The sequence below is a fragment of the Agelaius phoeniceus genome, chromosome 7, assembly GCF_051311805.1.
Source record: "Agelaius phoeniceus isolate bAgePho1 chromosome 7, bAgePho1.hap1, whole genome shotgun sequence".
Classification (NCBI taxonomy): domain Eukaryota; kingdom Metazoa; phylum Chordata; class Aves; order Passeriformes; family Icteridae; genus Agelaius; species Agelaius phoeniceus.
This window is the reverse complement of record NC_135271.1, coordinates 33,920,233-33,937,640: the sequence shown is the minus strand read 5'-3', so window position 1 is coordinate 33,937,640 and position 17,408 is coordinate 33,920,233. Positions and strand designations below refer to the sequence as shown.

At 38.0% G+C, this 17,408-nt stretch overlaps 1 protein-coding gene across 2 annotated transcripts in view; it reads right to left on the bottom strand.

Moving 5' to 3' along the window:
- Window positions 1–17,408, bottom strand: part of DPP4 (dipeptidyl peptidase 4) — a 75,262-nt gene that overhangs the window by 36,690 nt on the left and 21,164 nt on the right. For both annotated transcript variants that reach the window (XM_077181509.1, XM_054636627.2), the window contains exons 13-25: window positions 16,589–16,693; window positions 16,419–16,486; window positions 16,184–16,237; window positions 15,602–15,726; window positions 14,602–14,649; window positions 14,048–14,146; window positions 11,969–12,038; window positions 10,191–10,385; window positions 9,185–9,239; window positions 7,240–7,339; window positions 5,662–5,726; window positions 531–603; window positions 214–287 (exon numbers count right to left, since the gene is read on the bottom strand). In XM_077181509.1, coding sequence (XP_077037624.1) covers window positions 214–287; window positions 531–603; window positions 5,662–5,726; window positions 7,240–7,339; window positions 9,185–9,239; window positions 10,191–10,385; window positions 11,969–12,038; window positions 14,048–14,146; window positions 14,602–14,649; window positions 15,602–15,726; window positions 16,184–16,237; window positions 16,419–16,486; window positions 16,589–16,693 — 1,131 coding nt within the window. The remainder of the gene's footprint in view (window positions 1–213; window positions 288–530; window positions 604–5,661; window positions 5,727–7,239; window positions 7,340–9,184; window positions 9,240–10,190; window positions 10,386–11,968; window positions 12,039–14,047; window positions 14,147–14,601; window positions 14,650–15,601; window positions 15,727–16,183; window positions 16,238–16,418; window positions 16,487–16,588; window positions 16,694–17,408) is intronic.

The window sequence follows — 17,408 nt, the reverse complement described above, 5'->3', positions numbered from 1 at the left end:
AAATAAAAGATTAGGTAAAAAGAATCGAATATGAGAGGGTGTTGCTTTACAGTTTTTCTTGTGCAAAAATAGAATACGTGCTTTATGTTCACATTTCAGTTACTGAACATGAAATGCAACTTTCATTTAAGAAGGCAATGAATTTATACCTTACCACAGGGAGTTTATGTTATTATTCTCATTTGTATAACGATAAACAAAACAGAACCATACCATTGCCTGAAAATCCACTTCAGCATCAACAAGAGCTTTGGAAATCTGTGCTGCTTGCTGAAAGTGAACATTATCTGAAAAGTGGAAGAGGAAAAAGGTAAACAAAAACTGCTTCTGTAATACTCTGGGGGAAAAGCAAAGCAATGTACACACTAGACTCCCCAGCACTGCTGACTGAAACACAGATTAGTTGCAGAAATCGGTATTATTTTATTGATGCAAATGTAACAGCCTTGCCCCTTCATGCTTTTGTTTTGTCAGTAGTAGAATTGCGAACCTGTCTGTAATACTAAAATGTCTAATTAACTGCAACTCACCATCTGCTGTTCCATGAATAAGGAGATATTCAACTTCCTTGAATTTTTCAGCTCTGGCCATTACTGTTGAACTCTGAAATTAAAGGAAAAAAAAAGAAAAAAGGTGCTATGACTTGCTACCAACTGAATTTGATTCGTGTTGACACTGTCTGGGGCCCCTCAGCTCAAACCAAGCACAGCCCTGCTTACCCCCCTCTGAAGTGCCATGGGACACGGTCACACATGCAGGGCAGGGTGCCCACACTCCAAGCACCCCACACCTGCCTGCAGCTGCTACCAAGGTCATGGTGCCAAGGAACAGGCGGCTGCACAGGGGAAGAGCTCTGCAGTGAGGTTCACGTTCAATCCATGTCCAGCATGGTGGTAGCCTGCAGCACACCGTGTGCCATAGGTTTTCTGTTTGACTGCAGACAAGTTAAAAAAAATGTTGCCATGGCAACAGTGCACCCCGCGAGAGCAAGGAGTAGATCTTGCAGAGGCTACACATGTTATCTTCCCCACAAGGTTCACCTGCAGGTAAGGCACCAGAGCTAATACTGCCTCAGTCTCCAGTAAAATTGGGTAACAAGAAGTTTAGAAAAATGTGCTCTCCAAATATGAAAGAGAAATGCCTGAGCAAAAATCACTAGACCAAATCTCTAAATAGAAGTCAAGCTACATTTTGGGAATGGAAACACGATACAGTGATGAAAAGATGAAATAATCAGCAACTATGATTAATCAAAGAATTTAAAACATAGTAACAACTTATTCCCTAGAACATTCTAGCCCACCTAACTTGCTACTGTGACTAAAGAATGAAGACAGTGAGGATTGCAGATAAGATTTTTAATTTGGGCAAGGAAAGGGAGTAGGATGGTGCTCTGCCATGAGCAGTGAAAGAAGAGGAACAACAGGGACAAGAGATTTTAGGCTTGATAAAACAAGCAGTTAATCTGGCAAGAAAAAAAATACTTAAAATTATGAACAGAAGAATTTAGTGACTTGCTTTTCTTCCTAGTTTTGTACTAAGGCTGTATCCTTGCACAAGGATTAGTACCCCAAAAAAGTCGAATACATTATACTGCCAAGACAAGAAGCTTTCTGACTTCCTTATGTCTCTTGTACACTCATGAATCATTAAAACAAGTACAATTATTAAGTTTCCTTTGTCATGGCAGAATAGTGTACCAGAACCCTTCCATACATGAAGTAAGTTCTTTGTATGTATTCAATGACATCTAAAATCCAAGTTCAGCAGAGAGGGCAAAAAACCCCAACCCTCCAGTCTGTAACACTGCAGTTGCCCTCTTTTGATAGTCGAAGGCTAGAGAGCACCAGAAGTCCAATATATGGAAATCCACCAAGAGTGGAAGCATGATATTTTCCATTTAGATGATTTGGTATCATGGAGTAAGAATAAGTGCCAAAATATGGAGAAAGCACTTTGATGCACTGAAGAGCACTGGTAAACCAGCTGACCAAAAGAACAAATGAGAAAGAAATGACCCAGTGAGATTAAAGACAAAAAAACCACCACCAACAACCCCAAACCAACCAGTATCCTTTGAGTAAATAATTTCCCACATGTGCAGAGGGAAAATGGATAGACCACCTTGCTAGGCTTTCTTGCAGAAAAGCAATGCTGTTTTAAGTAAACCTTCTGTGAGTGGAAGCCTGATTTAAGCTACACTTCTGAGAACTTGACTTGGCAAAAGCAGTTTTAGAAAGAGGATGTCACCCTTTTTCCTCTTCAGGCATTAAATAAAATAAAGTTATTTGTAAAAATACTTCAGAAAGAAGAAGCATATGAGATACTTTCTCTGCTTTTTTATCACTGGTGATAGTTCACTTGCTGTACTCACACTTGACATGAAGAGTCCCTTCCCTAAAACAAGCTTTAAGGACACAGTACCTTTGTGTCCTTAAAGAAGGTTGCAAGATAGGGAGCACTCTCAGGTAGGCACAGTTAGACAACAAAGCAACAGCAGCTGAACAAACCTTAAGTGGACAGCAAAAAAATACAACTCTATTTACCAGCTCTGTTTTACAGTTACACTGCTAGGACAAAGGCTCTGAAAAGGTAACATGAACAAGTACTGAGAATTAGGCCCTGCTGAGTGTAACTGGCTTTTCTAAAGATCACACAGCAGTCAACATTTTATCAGCACTCCACAAACAAGTTAAGGTTTGGCTGAAATTGAAGGTCTCTCTCCCTTTAGCATATTCTCAGATAATAGAACAAATGTCAAATCAGTACAAGATGGCATATTTACAAAATTGTACCCTGTTTTGCATAACCTAATGATGCAGCAGTTCTTAAGGACTGAACATTTCAAATCTGCTAGAAAAAGATTGCCAAATCTATGACTGTTTCAAACACTTGCCAAAAGCATATCAAATTCAGAGTGAACTGCAAAATAATGTTCTCACAAGTTGAACAGTCTCTTCAGTATGCTTTACATGGCTACTGCGTCTGACCTCCAGAGCTCTGCCCTGATTCAGTCGCAATGAAACATCAAAAGGATGTTTCTTCCAGGCCACCAGATTCTCTGCCATTCAGTCTAGGATTATATTAGGAGCACCACCCATGCTTGTTTCTCTCTTTTACAAAGCTCTAATTTTTAATAGTTTACAACTACATTAAAGGTACTGAACATACCTAATTAGCCCACTTAGGAGTGTGAGTCCTCCCTCAGACTTGACTCCTGACAAACAATATTTAACATCTCACATTCTCTGCCTTCCATAAAGTAAAACCTAATGTCACAGTAATACAAAGGCAGGATGTACCCCTCTTACCACACCTAGTTTCTTGAGTCTATATATTCAGTCATTAATAATACTCTACATGTTAGGGATGTGCCTAGCAGTGCTCATCTTCTCCAAGCAGGTGTGTATACCATCTCATTTCTTTTAAATCAGGGTGCATACTACAGTTTATGCAACTTTTCACTTTTCATGCCAGCTTTACAGCAATGCAGCAGGATAGAGAATATATGATGCAGCACACAAACCTGACAGCACAGAGATAGCAGTGCAAGCTTTAACAGCTTCAGCTGTATGTACTAGCTTTCAGTACAGATTCTGCATTCACCTCAAAAACCATTCATTTCAGCAAACAGCTCTTGTCAGTGTCAAGGGGCCAGGAGGCTGGCTATTGGGACTGGGACATGGATCAAAGGGGCTGTAAGCCAGGAACATACTGGGCTGAAGTCAGTAAGGGTCTTCAGCAATAACAAAATCCCACAACACAGTCACTGAGGCCACATGAAACAACAAACTCACTTCTCAAGCTACCCCACCCGCCAGGTTAAAAGTAAAGTCCAAGTACCATATTTGGAGCTTTTAACAACAAACAAGGATTTAAGTTGCATTTTCCTTTCTCTAGGAGCAGCAGCGAAGTGTGACAATCTGATCTAGGCAATTACTCCTCCTCCATCTAGCCACCATTCTCCCCAATTAGTCCTCTGAGTAACACATTTGAAACCTTTAGCTCTTTGGTACTGGCAGTTTCAACGTGGCCATTGCCAGCAATGGATACCATGCCAAGAAAATCCGACTCCTGGCTTGAAAGGATTAAACAGTCCTCTGTTGCCATCTGTGCCGTGAAGCTGGTGAGTGACTTTGTGCACCCAGAGCGTTAACGTTCGTTCTGCACAGCGACAGGAACTCATATTTACACTGCTACCTCGCAGACCTCCTACTGTTCCCACTGCCTTAAAGAAACACATTTGGAAAAAGGCAGGCAGGAGGCTGCAGGCTGCTGGTCAGTTCCTGCTGGGCCCAAGAGCTCAGTGGTTAGAAGAGGGAGACAGACACAGTACCAAGTTGTCCAGCAGTCACTACCATTGTCCCCAGTCTTGACCAGAATGTCTCATATAGCAGTTGACAATGCTAGAGTACTGTAAATATATGTCAAACCTCATGTTTCAGTACATATATGTATGTATTTATATGTGTTATCATACTTTTAAAACATGTTATCATACTTTTAAAACACCGCAACAACCCCCACCCTTTCTTCTACCCATGACACCTTTTAATGCAAACAACAGCGCTATCTGTCTTCTACCCTGCTTACCAACCCAAACACAGAGAATGCTCTATCTCCTCCTCTAACATCAATGTTTGGTTCCAGTATCACCATGGCTGGACTGTGAAGCAGTTTTCTCTGAAACATTCCAATAATCAGGGCACAAAGTACCCCTCAGATTCCTCACAGTTCTCCCATAGCCACTGTGTTTTCACCTCAGCCTGAAGTTTCCCAAAACGTAACAGAACATTTGGCTGCTCTGCCCTGTGCCCAGACTACCTCTGATACCTGTGACTTCAAAAAGCCCTTGAGGCAACAAAAATCATCTGGCACATGGAAGAGCAAGTCAAATTAGATTAGAGCAAGTCAATTAGATTAATCACGCTGCAACAAGGACGAACAATCTACATGCAATTTGCTTTCAGCAGGACAAATGCAAATTCCCTCACTCCTGTGCAAACTCTGGTCATTTTAGAAAAAACTTTGGACACCCTCTGTTTATGGAGATGGGGCCAACATTTCAGTCCTGACAATGCTGGCTCTCAGTTGCTCTGCAATTTGATATCATCATGGTACAGACAGATTAGCCTACCTGTCAAAGTGTTCTAGTATTGAGGAGATTTTGCTTTCCCTGCAAAAAACCTGCAGATTCCTAAAGCAGGGAAGTTCACACAATACCCGTTTAAAAAAAACCTCACATTTCAGAAAGAATGGGAGTACATTTGTTTTTGTGAAGAATGTTTAAGATAAAGCATACTTTGCTCATGAACATATGAATTTTAAAACAAATTTGTTTCTTGGTAGTAAAAATAAAAGTTTTTACAGCTTATTTTACAGTCTGCAAAGTAGTCAAATAGAAGTGAATGTAAAAATAAAACCCAAAACACCAACAGACCAAACAAACAACAGAAACCCCACACCATTCACCAAGAGGAAGCTGCCTTGTGCAAATTCAAACACATGAGACTACAGCCTCTAACAGCACAACGCAACAGTTCTAGTAGGAAAGAGGAAAAAAACTTATTTCTCCCCACAGGGAAAGAACTAAACTGTTTAAAGAACAATATACCAGTTTAGAAATGAAACAACACACAAAAAAAGTGATTTCTTTCTTACATTATAGTTCTTCAGATTATCATTTTCTGTAGGAAGGCCCATGTATCGCTCTGTGTATATTGAATCTGAAATTTAAAAAATCCCAAAATTAGAATCTGCTACTTAATTTTCAATCTGTCTACCATCAATTTTACCCATCAATACAAGCAGTAACAATGCATACTGGAAATCAGGTTTCCCACAATGAAGGATGTAGGTAACCATCGTTATTCAGAATAGTTAATCTTCTTGTTGCCATGGACACCTGAATGCTGAATATTAATATAGCACTTTGTGTCAGTGTTCCCTTATTGTTATTCTTTCAGTAATCCTAAAAAAATGACTGAAGATGTTGCAGTAAATAACTAGCATCTGAAAAAATATCTTATTTATTTTATCTAAATGCTTACTACCAAAAATCTATACTATGAAAATATAGTAGTATATTAGGATTCAGTTTAAATGAAAAAAAGTATCTTTGCCATTTTACCATTTGCAGATTTGCAGCTTTGTTTTAAACCATACAAATGAATGCTCTGCTGCCGTATTCTAATGTCCATTTGACTTCTCGTCAGAGTTGTTGCACTAGAGTTTTTTTATGCTGAATATGCCTCCATAATCCTTCATTTAACTAGGTAAAAGTGCAATTTTAGAGATCTTGATCATTAAAAAAATATCTCCTGTCATACTGTAATATTCATGTCCAAAATATTATGAAGATGTTGCTATGTCCCCTACAGACTACTGCTACTGCCTGGCAGCATGATCTGATCTGCTGAATTAGCATTACACAGCCTCTGTGCTAGTTGCAGAATGATAAATTATGCCTTCTTTAGCAGAGGTTTGCCAGGGAAAGCTTTCCCTTGAATGTTTTTGGACAAATAAAAATGAGGAAAATGTTAAAATGTGTTCAGATTGTACCAGCACCAATTCATAACTTCATATAATTTTTTTAATCTGAGAGGAGGGCCCCAATAACTAGCCCATTTCTAGCCTCATGCAACTACTTAAACCTTATGCTCTAAAGGTTTGAAACATGTAGACAGTTGTCCACTTGATCAGGTTTTTCTCACATCAAGCTATTCTCAAGATGAATTAGAATTATAAAATCCAAATTTTACATGCTAAAAAAAACCCTGACCAACCAACCTAAGGCAATTCAAATCCTATTCTGGTACTTTTACAGAGTAAATTACAATGCAAGTTCAAAGTTAATCCTGACAGTTCATTCTTATAAGTGAAGTTTCATTTTGAAGACACAAAAGTTTAACTGCAATGGATTTCTGACACACAGTACTGTATGTCATCAAAGCAAATGCAGATCCATTACAGCAGTACTATCAATATTACAATGATTTAGCCTTCATTAATGGTTAAATTACCCGAAGTTATGGATCTGACTTTTCAAAATGGGAAATAATATTTAGCAAATTGGTTTATTTTCAAAATGCAGTGGCCACGAGCTCATAAAAACAGACCAAGTGGCATTTACATGGCATCTAGTAGATAATCCAAAGTTCTGTGCTACGAACCCACACTTTGCAGCGTGTGCACTGGAAGACATATGGGAATCCTTGTAACGAGGAAGCCCTCACATACCATAATATTGCCAGCGTGACACGGGGGCAACCGCTATTCCACACTTGAACACGCCGCTCCCAGAGCCAAGCACCATGGAGGTCGCATATCCCCCATAAGACTGAGAAGAAAACATTGCTGTTATTTTAATCAGAAGGGAAAGGATGGGGCCCATCTGCTACACAGTTCATCAGGCATTTATAGGATCAGCGTTTTTCATATTAATGAACTCCATGCTGAATTTGGGTCAGATCTCAGCCAGCCTGCTCGGTCGGGGAAACAGGCACCAAACAGCGCATGGCAGCTGTGGCACTGATGAATGAGAGCCTGATGGGGAACAAGGGCGCAAACGCTGCCGAACTGTGACTCAGCTGGGGATGACTGTGCTTGGTAGCACTGTAGGCAGCAGCAAAAGACAGGAAACGAGACACTGCTGAACCGCTGTGTCCCTTCCCGTGCTGGGGGAGTGGGTGGAAGCAGAGCTCTGGCCCACAGTCTGCTCTGATGAGTAGTTGCAACAGGGCGTCCAAAAATTTCCCGCTCCCTTGGAGCAGGCCCATGGTAACTCGCTCCCTAACTCTCCCCCAAAGTGTCAGGAGCAAGACTGTGACTGGAGAGTGTAGGATCTGCTGAGTCTGTGGGAGGAACTGTGCAACAACACACTCTTTGCTATACACAGAAAATTTACTCACAGTCTAGCCTGATACACTGAGTAAATATCTGACACACTTGAGCATCCAGGCAGCAAGATACCTAAACACTGTCACCAACCGCCCAAATGACTGCCCTCACAAGAGTTTGAATGGGTTATTTAGGAAAATGTGCCCACCCACATTCAAAAACAAGAGCTATTTTTGAATCTCATTCCTGTCTTAAAACCAGATTACAGGCAAAGGGAATTGCATCTTATTTCAAAGTCCTTAAATGTTTGCTCCAATTTCAATTCCTAGGTCCTTCCAATGAGATAAGCAAAGTAATGCATGCACTTAGTGATTAAACACTGCATAAATGCCTAACCTGGTGCCACAGTAAAGGTATTACTGCTGAATCTATGGCAAACAAAATTCATGCACATAGTGACAGGCTGACAATGAAAGGCTGACAATCTAAAAACTCAAGATATAAAGAAAATCTGTTTGCCAACAGGTTCAATGTCCCGGATCCATAACCCAACATAGTTCCAAAGAGGAATATTCTTCTACTATTCATCCTGAGGGTCATAAGGACTTGAAATGTGATCGCATCAAATAATCAATTTCTGCAGAAAGAATTTTCCTTTCACTACAGTTAATACCATTACACGTGATTTCATAGAACAGAGATGTTTACCCCCAGAAGAAAAGCAATTAAAGACACCATATTGCCATCAAGCAATTTATTCATTTGTGCTTGTCACCTGCAGTGCCCAAATTTCAGTTAACAATTTAATTCAGCACTGCAATCACTAACACTATGTACACATTTAGCTTTGTAGCTGAGGGTGCATGCTATTAAACTATTAAATATTTCCATCTACTGTGCCAGGTTTTAAAGATGCATCAAGTTAGAGAAATCTGGCCTGTGGTTGCAAATACCACGATAACCATCCCACACAGCTGGCTCGAGTGTGATTTCACATCTTTTTTAAAATCAGTCATCCAACTGAAGAAATGTTGTTGAATACATACTCGGATTTTTTTTCTTTTTAGTATAGGTTCATACTGTACACAGGAACTTGGAAGCATCCATTTAAATTGGTTTTTAATCCCTCTAGTAGTCCTAATTTCTCTTACAAAGGCTCCCGAGTGATTGCAAAAGGGTAATGTATAAACACACTTTTAGATGAACTTACCAGCTCAAGTACTGGATTGTGCTGTGACGCCAGAGGTGCCTCACATGAAGCACTACAGGATCTCATGCACATGACACCACAATAAGTAGTTGTTAAATTAAATACTACTCCAGCCAAAATTTTTTGAGTACTTACCCAACCCCAAATAGCTATTCTGTTCTTATCCACAAAGCTCATTTCAGAAAATTTTCTGAAAGCAAACAGAATAATTAAACACTTAACAGACAGCAAGTATTTGCCATTCTACAGATGTGCCTATTTCCCATCAAGTCTTCCTCTTTCTATTGTACATTTCCCACTTCATCATAGTAACAGCACATGAAAACATATGATAATTCAGGCACGAGTGTCTTTAGGAAATTTAGAAAAATTTAATTTAATTTAAAAAATCATCTGTACATATGACACTCTGAAACCCCTCAAATCCATAATCACTGATATTTGTATTGTATTAGGTCAGATTTCACTATCTGCCTTGTTTTTTTTTTTTTTAAAGATGCACTAAAATCAAATTGCAGAAGTAAGGAACAGACCAACACATGGAAATACATAGTCAGCATGTAACCATAGTCAGCATGGAAATAAATAGTCAGCATAAAAAAAAAATTAAAAAAAAATAAAGAAGATTGTTAAATTGTTTAAATTCCTTAACATTTTAAAATCCCACATAAAAAACCCTGTAAGATCAAATTTCATTGCAATTCTGAGAGATCTATACTGGGATTGTTTGTTTTAGTGAAGTTCTACAAGCATAAACCAAGTGACAAATGTGAACTACGGTTTGAATGCTGAGTATTTCTCATAATTCTGTGACAACAGAAACTTGCAAATGCTTGAAGTAAAACTTCCATCTCCAAGTTCCTTGGTGGCGTGTTCTTCTACAGTATGACACATATCATCTCCATAAAATCAGAGATATGGTTAACTGGTATTACAGCATTAACTCTCCTCTCTTTTTAAACATAAAATGATGGTTGGCATATAAATGACACACTTCAGTGTACAAAATTAAGCAGAATGCAGTTATTTTTTGCCAATATTTTCAAGATGACGATTTGAAAAAAACCTTCAACCATTTTTCCCCCTTACACAATAAGAACGTAAAAGAAGGAGCAGGTGTTGACCTTTCCCTGTGGCTCACCTGGCTGCTTCTATCTGATCTTCCACTTCATATGTTCCCAGCCTCCTGTTTATGGCGTGCATGATGCGGTCGCCCTGGTAGCCGCTGCCCCTGCCGTCGAAGCTGGCCACGATGACGCGCTCCGTGCTCGCCAGGTACGTGGCCCAGCTGAGCCGGAAGGCTTGGTCTACTTTCTGACTGCAGGGTCCTGCATACCTAGGGGAAAAATGCCACAAAATACAGGCATTTACTCTCCACATATTCTCACATCAAGCATTTGAAATATAATTTGTGCTGACAACTTTGGCCTTTAAAACAGGGTAAACTTTCAAATTAAACTGAGGAAACAAGGAAAGCATCACTGACTGACTTCAAGGTGCCACTAAAAGCAATATGCTTTTTTGAAACTTCAGCTGTTAATCAAGAAAGCAGGATTTTTTTTTGGTTTTTGTTTTTTGTTGTTGTTTTTGTTTTAATTCTTTCTGCTGTAATAAGAAACCTTCATTATTTTGACTTAAGGCAGCTAATCAGAAATCCAAGCCAAATTTTCTTCTGTTTTGGCATATCTAGTCACCTGAGTTTCAAAGTGATGTTCTCTATTTCTGTTCCACTCACCCATGATTTATTTGGTTTAAGTCTGAAATCAATGAATAGCCTTCAACTGGAAAAATGAAAAGTACCATTTTCTATGTCTCATCAGTCTGAACTATTTCTTACGCAGGCTGAGAAAAAGGAAGCAAAACTATAATTGTAACTTTTTACTTGAAAATATTTCAGAAGCACTTGATAATTATGAAATCATACTCTGAGTGTCTTGATGGTAAAATTCTGTGCATTGCAGTTCTCTAGCCATTGTTCAACACAGTAAGAAACAGAAGAATGGCTCATATGGCTCTATAGCCCACTTTAATCAGTCTTAAAAGCACAGAAAAAAACTACTGGGAATTTAATTCAAACGATGGATCCGTACAATTCCAAAGTAATTTCTGATATTAAGATCACTGTGAACCAGATGTGATCCTGACAAACATCAAAGTAAGTCAATAAAAATAGTATCATAATCAAAACAAGCCTTAAGAAGCCAAGAGCACTGGCTGTTCATTAAAATGTTCAATGGCACATCAAAAAGTGCTACCAAATTGCATTATATAAAGATGTATCTAACAACTAACAGCCACTTTCCTTATAGAGTCACCTTTTTGTAAAAAAGGAGTAACTTAACATTTTTCTTTTAATGCATACCTAAAATTCAGTAATTCACATTTAGAAGAAAACATACCAGGATGAACAGAAGTGCCTGAGGAAGACCAGACCAATCAGCACATGCTCATGGGCTTGTATTTATGAAAAAAAATACACAGCAAATGCAATCCTGACCACAGGATGATGTTTGTCAACATTGACTGACAGTTAAAGAAAACATCCAATGTCACACACACTACTTCAGCTTTAGAATACAAGACTTATTCAAGGTTTCATTCTGCATTGTGATTTCATCAAAGATTACTCCTAAGGAACATCATGAGCAGAGGAGGAGGTAAGCTAACATGAACATCCTGGCTGTTAAGTCACATATCTGCCTCAGTGCCAGTGCCAGAGCTGTGCTCATTAAACATTACATCATCTTAGGGCACAGGAATCCACCATGAACTGGGATAAACCCCTATTTTCCATTCCATCTTAAAAGTACTTCAAGAAGTAATTAGAAAACATTCCAGTTTTGTGTTTCCTTATTAAGAACATTTGAAGTAGATGAAAGTGATTATTAACACAACACTGCCATGTGGTTGAAAACTTACACATCAAGGAGCAAAGGATGCTTCTTTGATTCATCAAAATGGGGAGGCAGAATCATTTGGTACCACAGGTCTAAAAGCGAAAAGAGTTTTGACTTAGGTCAGCTCTCCAGTGAAATTACTTGACATGCATTACAATTCATGCAAGAGAACATTTGAGCCACCCCCTAAAAATTATAGAGCAGTTTCAAGTGGACTGTCCTAATATACACATGTAGAAGTTCCTAGCTATTCATTTTAAAAAATGTTTTACAGCTAAACTAGCAGAAAGTAATAAAATCTGGGGAATCAACATGCCGTCTCATGACATTATTCTAAGCTTACATGTGAAACTTGTTATGTCTCTACAGTAGTAAATCTAACACAGGTTCAAAAATAAAATTTCTCTCCCAGCAGAGGAAAGAAATTCTATATTATTTTGAACCTGCCAGATAGACTTTGCTTGACAGTTTGTAAAGCATCCCAGAAACATATCCAAGTATCTATTATTTTTGAAGCAATATTGATTCCATTCATTTTATTCGTCCTACCCAAGCTGGCTGTGAGCTGAACATTTTAAAGGCACACCCTGTAAGTTTTGCAAACTGAATGACTCAATTGTTCACTCATGAATTTTAAGTGAACTGATGCTGCAATGCTGATGGACTGCACTGCAGTAATAGTCAGAATGCAAATCTTACAGAAACTTGCCCAGATACAAATATGCAAGGCATCAGAACACTGAAACATAAACAATCTAAATGGAACACATTGAAATACTAATTTTAACTTTTGCATTCTCTATAGTCACAGATATACTCACTCTAATAACCTACATGGATTTGTGAGCAGACTTGAAGTTTTAAGTAGGACTACATAACTGGATTTGCTTCTCCTATTTTTGATATTAAAAATAGATTCCCCTTACCCAAAAGCTTTTACCCTGAAGACATGAAGTAGTAAGAACAAAGAGGAATAAAAAAATAATGAATATACAACTGATAGCATGAAGAACATCTTTAAATCTCCATCTTGCCTGGAAGATTTCATCTTTAGCCCTAGTAAAAACGTGACAGAAATAAAAGACAGAAAACACAAAGATAAAGAGAGTTATTATATAAATAAGGTAACAGTGAAAGAAGGGAGGCATCAAAAAGAACAGTTAGCAATGACTGACCCAACTCAATACAGTTCATAAAATGGAATTCCATTAAGAATCACTGCTCATTTTATCAAGAGGAAGTTTGTCATGAAGAGAAAAGCTAGTAGCAAAGGCTGGAGCAAGTACAGTTTAGACAGGTACCAGGCCTCCCGCTGCTGGGCTCCTTGATGTTGCTCACCTTAAGAGCACACCACGAACACTCCTCTACCCTAATTCTGAGGGGCACCACTCACAAGGCATTAACATTTCATTTTCTAGCATTTTGTTCCGGTCTGTACCAAGGTTTATGCAGTCTCAGAGCATGAATGTGCTTTCAAGAATGATTATTCAATCCAAATCTATTCAACCTATTCAACCCCCACACACAAAGTCAAAGGTGATAGAGTTGAAATGTTGCTTAAATGTTTTTTCAAGATTTTTTCATTTAGACTGCATCTGCTTTTTCATAGTAACTGAACTTCTCCCCTCTCCCAACCTGCTAACACAAACCAAGGGGAACTGCACCTGTAAATCAAAAAGGCCTACTTGATTTTATAATGTAATTTAGATTCAACAGCATTAAAAAGCTTTGGGTTTGTGCCCCAACCTAATTTCTCTTATTTATTTATTGCACTGTTAGAGACTTCTGGTTTCTAGTTTATTATAAAGGAAAAAGGAGTTAAGCCACTTCATTGTGAAAACATGAAGATACCACACTATGGAAAAAGCACATTTTAGATAAGAACATTTTGGAATTTCAGAAAATAACTGAGAATATTTGGAAATCTCCAAAAAAAAAAAAATCACCTTGCCTCTACTTTCTGAATAACTGCAAGAATTCCTATTACACCCATCTGTCCTGTCATGTCATGTCATGCTCCACAGCAGAAGACCTTGAACCACTTGGTAAAAAGGGGGTGGGGTGGGGGAGGGGGAAAGGTAAAAGACATTTTTGAACTTACTGTATCCACCTATACTAAGGGAGCCAAATTTTTTTGAAGGCATCTGAATATCTTTCAATGAATTTTCCAGTTCAGTGTTCTTTTCCAAGTATCTGAGGACTAAATAACAGAGTAAGTAAGATTCAAAGACTAAACAGATTTTTTCAAATGCACCACTTTAAATATTAAACCTGAGATGATGGCAACTTATATTGCAGTTTTAGTTTACTGCAGTTTTTGTTTTTCCTCTCAGATTCAACGTTTACAATATAGTTTTCCTTCAGTTCTTTTTTCCCTGTTTTCCACCTAAATATTGTTTCAGAAAAACCGAACAATTATTCAGTAAATAGGTCATACACTACTTACTGTATTCTAGCCCTGTGTAAAATAATGTTAAATAAAATCTGAATAAATATATATCAAGCTATATAATTTATTCTTCTGGTAATTATTTGAAATTAAATTTACCCTTTATAACTGACATTTTTATTATTATACTAGGCAATGAGAAGAAAATGAGAATAAATTTACAGTGCAATTTTCTGGCATAATATAAATTAAAGACAATCCCATACCTTCATCATCAGTGCTTCTGTGCAGGGTAGACATGGGCAGGCCAGGACCTGTTAACAGGGCACAAAACCTTCATGTTTGCATGCTGGCTTGAAACACAGCCCTCGTAAAGTAATTGGAAACGGGTGAATCATAAAAGCTCAGAACTTGTTCAAGTCTGCTCAAGCTAAATTTTAGGTTAGCAGGGCCCAAATTCAAGCCACAGGATCCCACAGAATGTTTAGGCTGTCTCAGAGATGAGCCACATGACTGTGAGGTACTGAAGAACAGAATTTCCCCTCTTTAGCGAAGCCCATGCCTTGGTTGTGGAGAATGGTTTGGCCATCAGGAAGCTTTGTCACGGGGACCACAGCAGCTGTCTTCAACCACTTTCACAATCTGACAGAAAATTCTGTCTGCTGTCTGTCCTCCTAGCCCATGGATTAAGGAAGATCTTGGCATGTTAAAAAACAGCATACATTTAAATTTAAAGAAATTTTGGAGACAATTTTATTTTTCTCAGCTGTTGATTAATTTAACCCTTGTTCTATGTGGCAGGAGCACTTAGAGGTCACAGACAGACTACAGTCCACCTGCTTACCCTATGATTACATTACTTGGATTTTCTTCTTGACCAGCACTATCTTAATTTTATTCTCATACATAAAGCACTGCTCTTTACCCAGTCTGTTGCTTGTCACACTTTCAAAGCCTCCAAATTCCTCCTGCAGGCAGAGCTCCCCATACATCTCGAGGAGATGCACAGTGGACAGGAGTGTTTTGCAGCTCTTTCAGGTCCACTGACAGATAGAACTAACAAGTTTTATCCCAGTTTTATCCCTTTTTGTCAAGGTACTTTTGAGCCTAGGAGGCAGTATGTTTTTCCACTGCCAATACATTTATCCAATGTTATCAACACATATCATTGTTACACAGTACATATCAAGATCCTGACGAAGTGAACTTCACCACCCAGCTAATCAGTGAGTCATGTTTATGTCAATTAATTCGGGATATACTCACCGAGACAATTTAGCTGATAATACTGTGTGTCTTTGCTGAAGGACACAGAATAATACTGGCATCTTTTTTCATCCAGATTACAGCTAACACATTTAGGCAATTTTGGACTGCTTTCCAAGAGCACTCTGCAAAGTAAATGAGCTTTATCTCAGAGATATTTTTTTAAGCTATGCTAAAGCAGTATATGCTTTTTAAGTAAGATGGCTGAATAAAAAAGGTAAAATTTGGAAGTGATAGAAACTGATTCAAAAACTAGAGAAAACAGAGTTTCAGCTTTTGAGTTCAATTAATACTGAAATTATAGTAATAGGAAAAAAAGCATGAAGGTTCTCTTTAGTTTTTTTTTGCTTGAGGATTGGTTGTTTTTTTTCACAACTTCCCTTTATTAACTGAATTTATAGAAAAATATTTCCATTATTTTTGCAGTTTATACTCTTACATTGATTTTCATTAAATATCTTAAAGATGACCCCACATTAGGCTGAACATACGAATCTTTAAGTTTTCAGTGATTTTTCCTTAAAGTTTCTCTTTTTCATTAACAAAAATTTTACTCATACTGCAGAAAAAAGAATTTCTTACTTATAAAGATTTCTTCCTCCTGGCATTTCATTATTTTCATTACTGATGTAGTATCTATAAAAGCAAAACATACTGGTTTTAGTAAAATATTTACAGTATAATTAAAAAATTTATCTGACATATTTAAATCAGATTTTTAATAAGTTAAAAGCCTTCTCCCTCTTTTCTCTCCGTGCTTGTTTAGACCCTTGTTACCAGTCCTTAGGGAAGAGGTACCTTATTTACAGATACTTACAAAAATTGATCAGTTACAGCTTCTATGCTGATTACTTCCCAATTTCCTGAAGTAATAGCTACTGGAACCTGAAGCAGGGGAAAAGGCAAGTCAAGAAGTAGAACATGAGACTCCTGGATCACCAGGAGAAGCACAAGCCAGCAGTGACTGTCCTAGACAAAATTCCTCACCTGTGAGCCATTTATGTAATGGATGTGCTTGTAACCTGCTGTGTCGCTGAAGACTTTGTAGTAGGAAGCCTTGTCGGGTGCAAAGTGAGGGACAGATGGCTGAAACTTGAACATAAGAGAGATGTCTATTAAAGCAAAAAACAAAACTCCAGATCCTAGGCGATAAATTTAGGTTTTAATATCTCTAACCAGGACTCTCAATGCTTACAACAAGGCATCAATGAATGTACTGCAAACATTTTTGCCTTCTGACTTAGTAGGTAGAACCCATAGCCATCACTCTTAAAATAAACACACTTGAAATATTTTCCTGCTCCTTAAGCAGCAGAATTTCCTAAGTATTAGTCCTGGCAGTGATCCACAGCCCCCCAACTCCCTCCCCCCCAACCCAGAATTTGAAGTACTTTGGGTGGTCTTAGTTTTCTACAATTTTAGGAAAAATATGTGCATCTACTTTCAAAAGCACTCTTTTATTTAATCCAATGCAGCTGTAACCTATAAAAATGCAAATTTTGCAAATTCATGTTTTTCTTGAATTTCCCATTTTAAAACACATACTTGTGAACAAATTCTTTGAACTCAATTTTTTTTTTTTTAGCTTAACAGTGAAAAATGTCCTGCTCTATTCAAAAAAACACAAGCTGCTTTCCAAGAGGAAATTTTGCTAGCAAGTAGGTGATTACAGAATGACAGAGAATTCAAACTGGAATAATATTTTCATGAAGTAATGATCCATTTATCAATTGAGAGTGACAGAAATGAATCCATTTCTTCTATTGATTGCCATTTGAATGTGCTACATATGGTAGAAAAAAGGAGA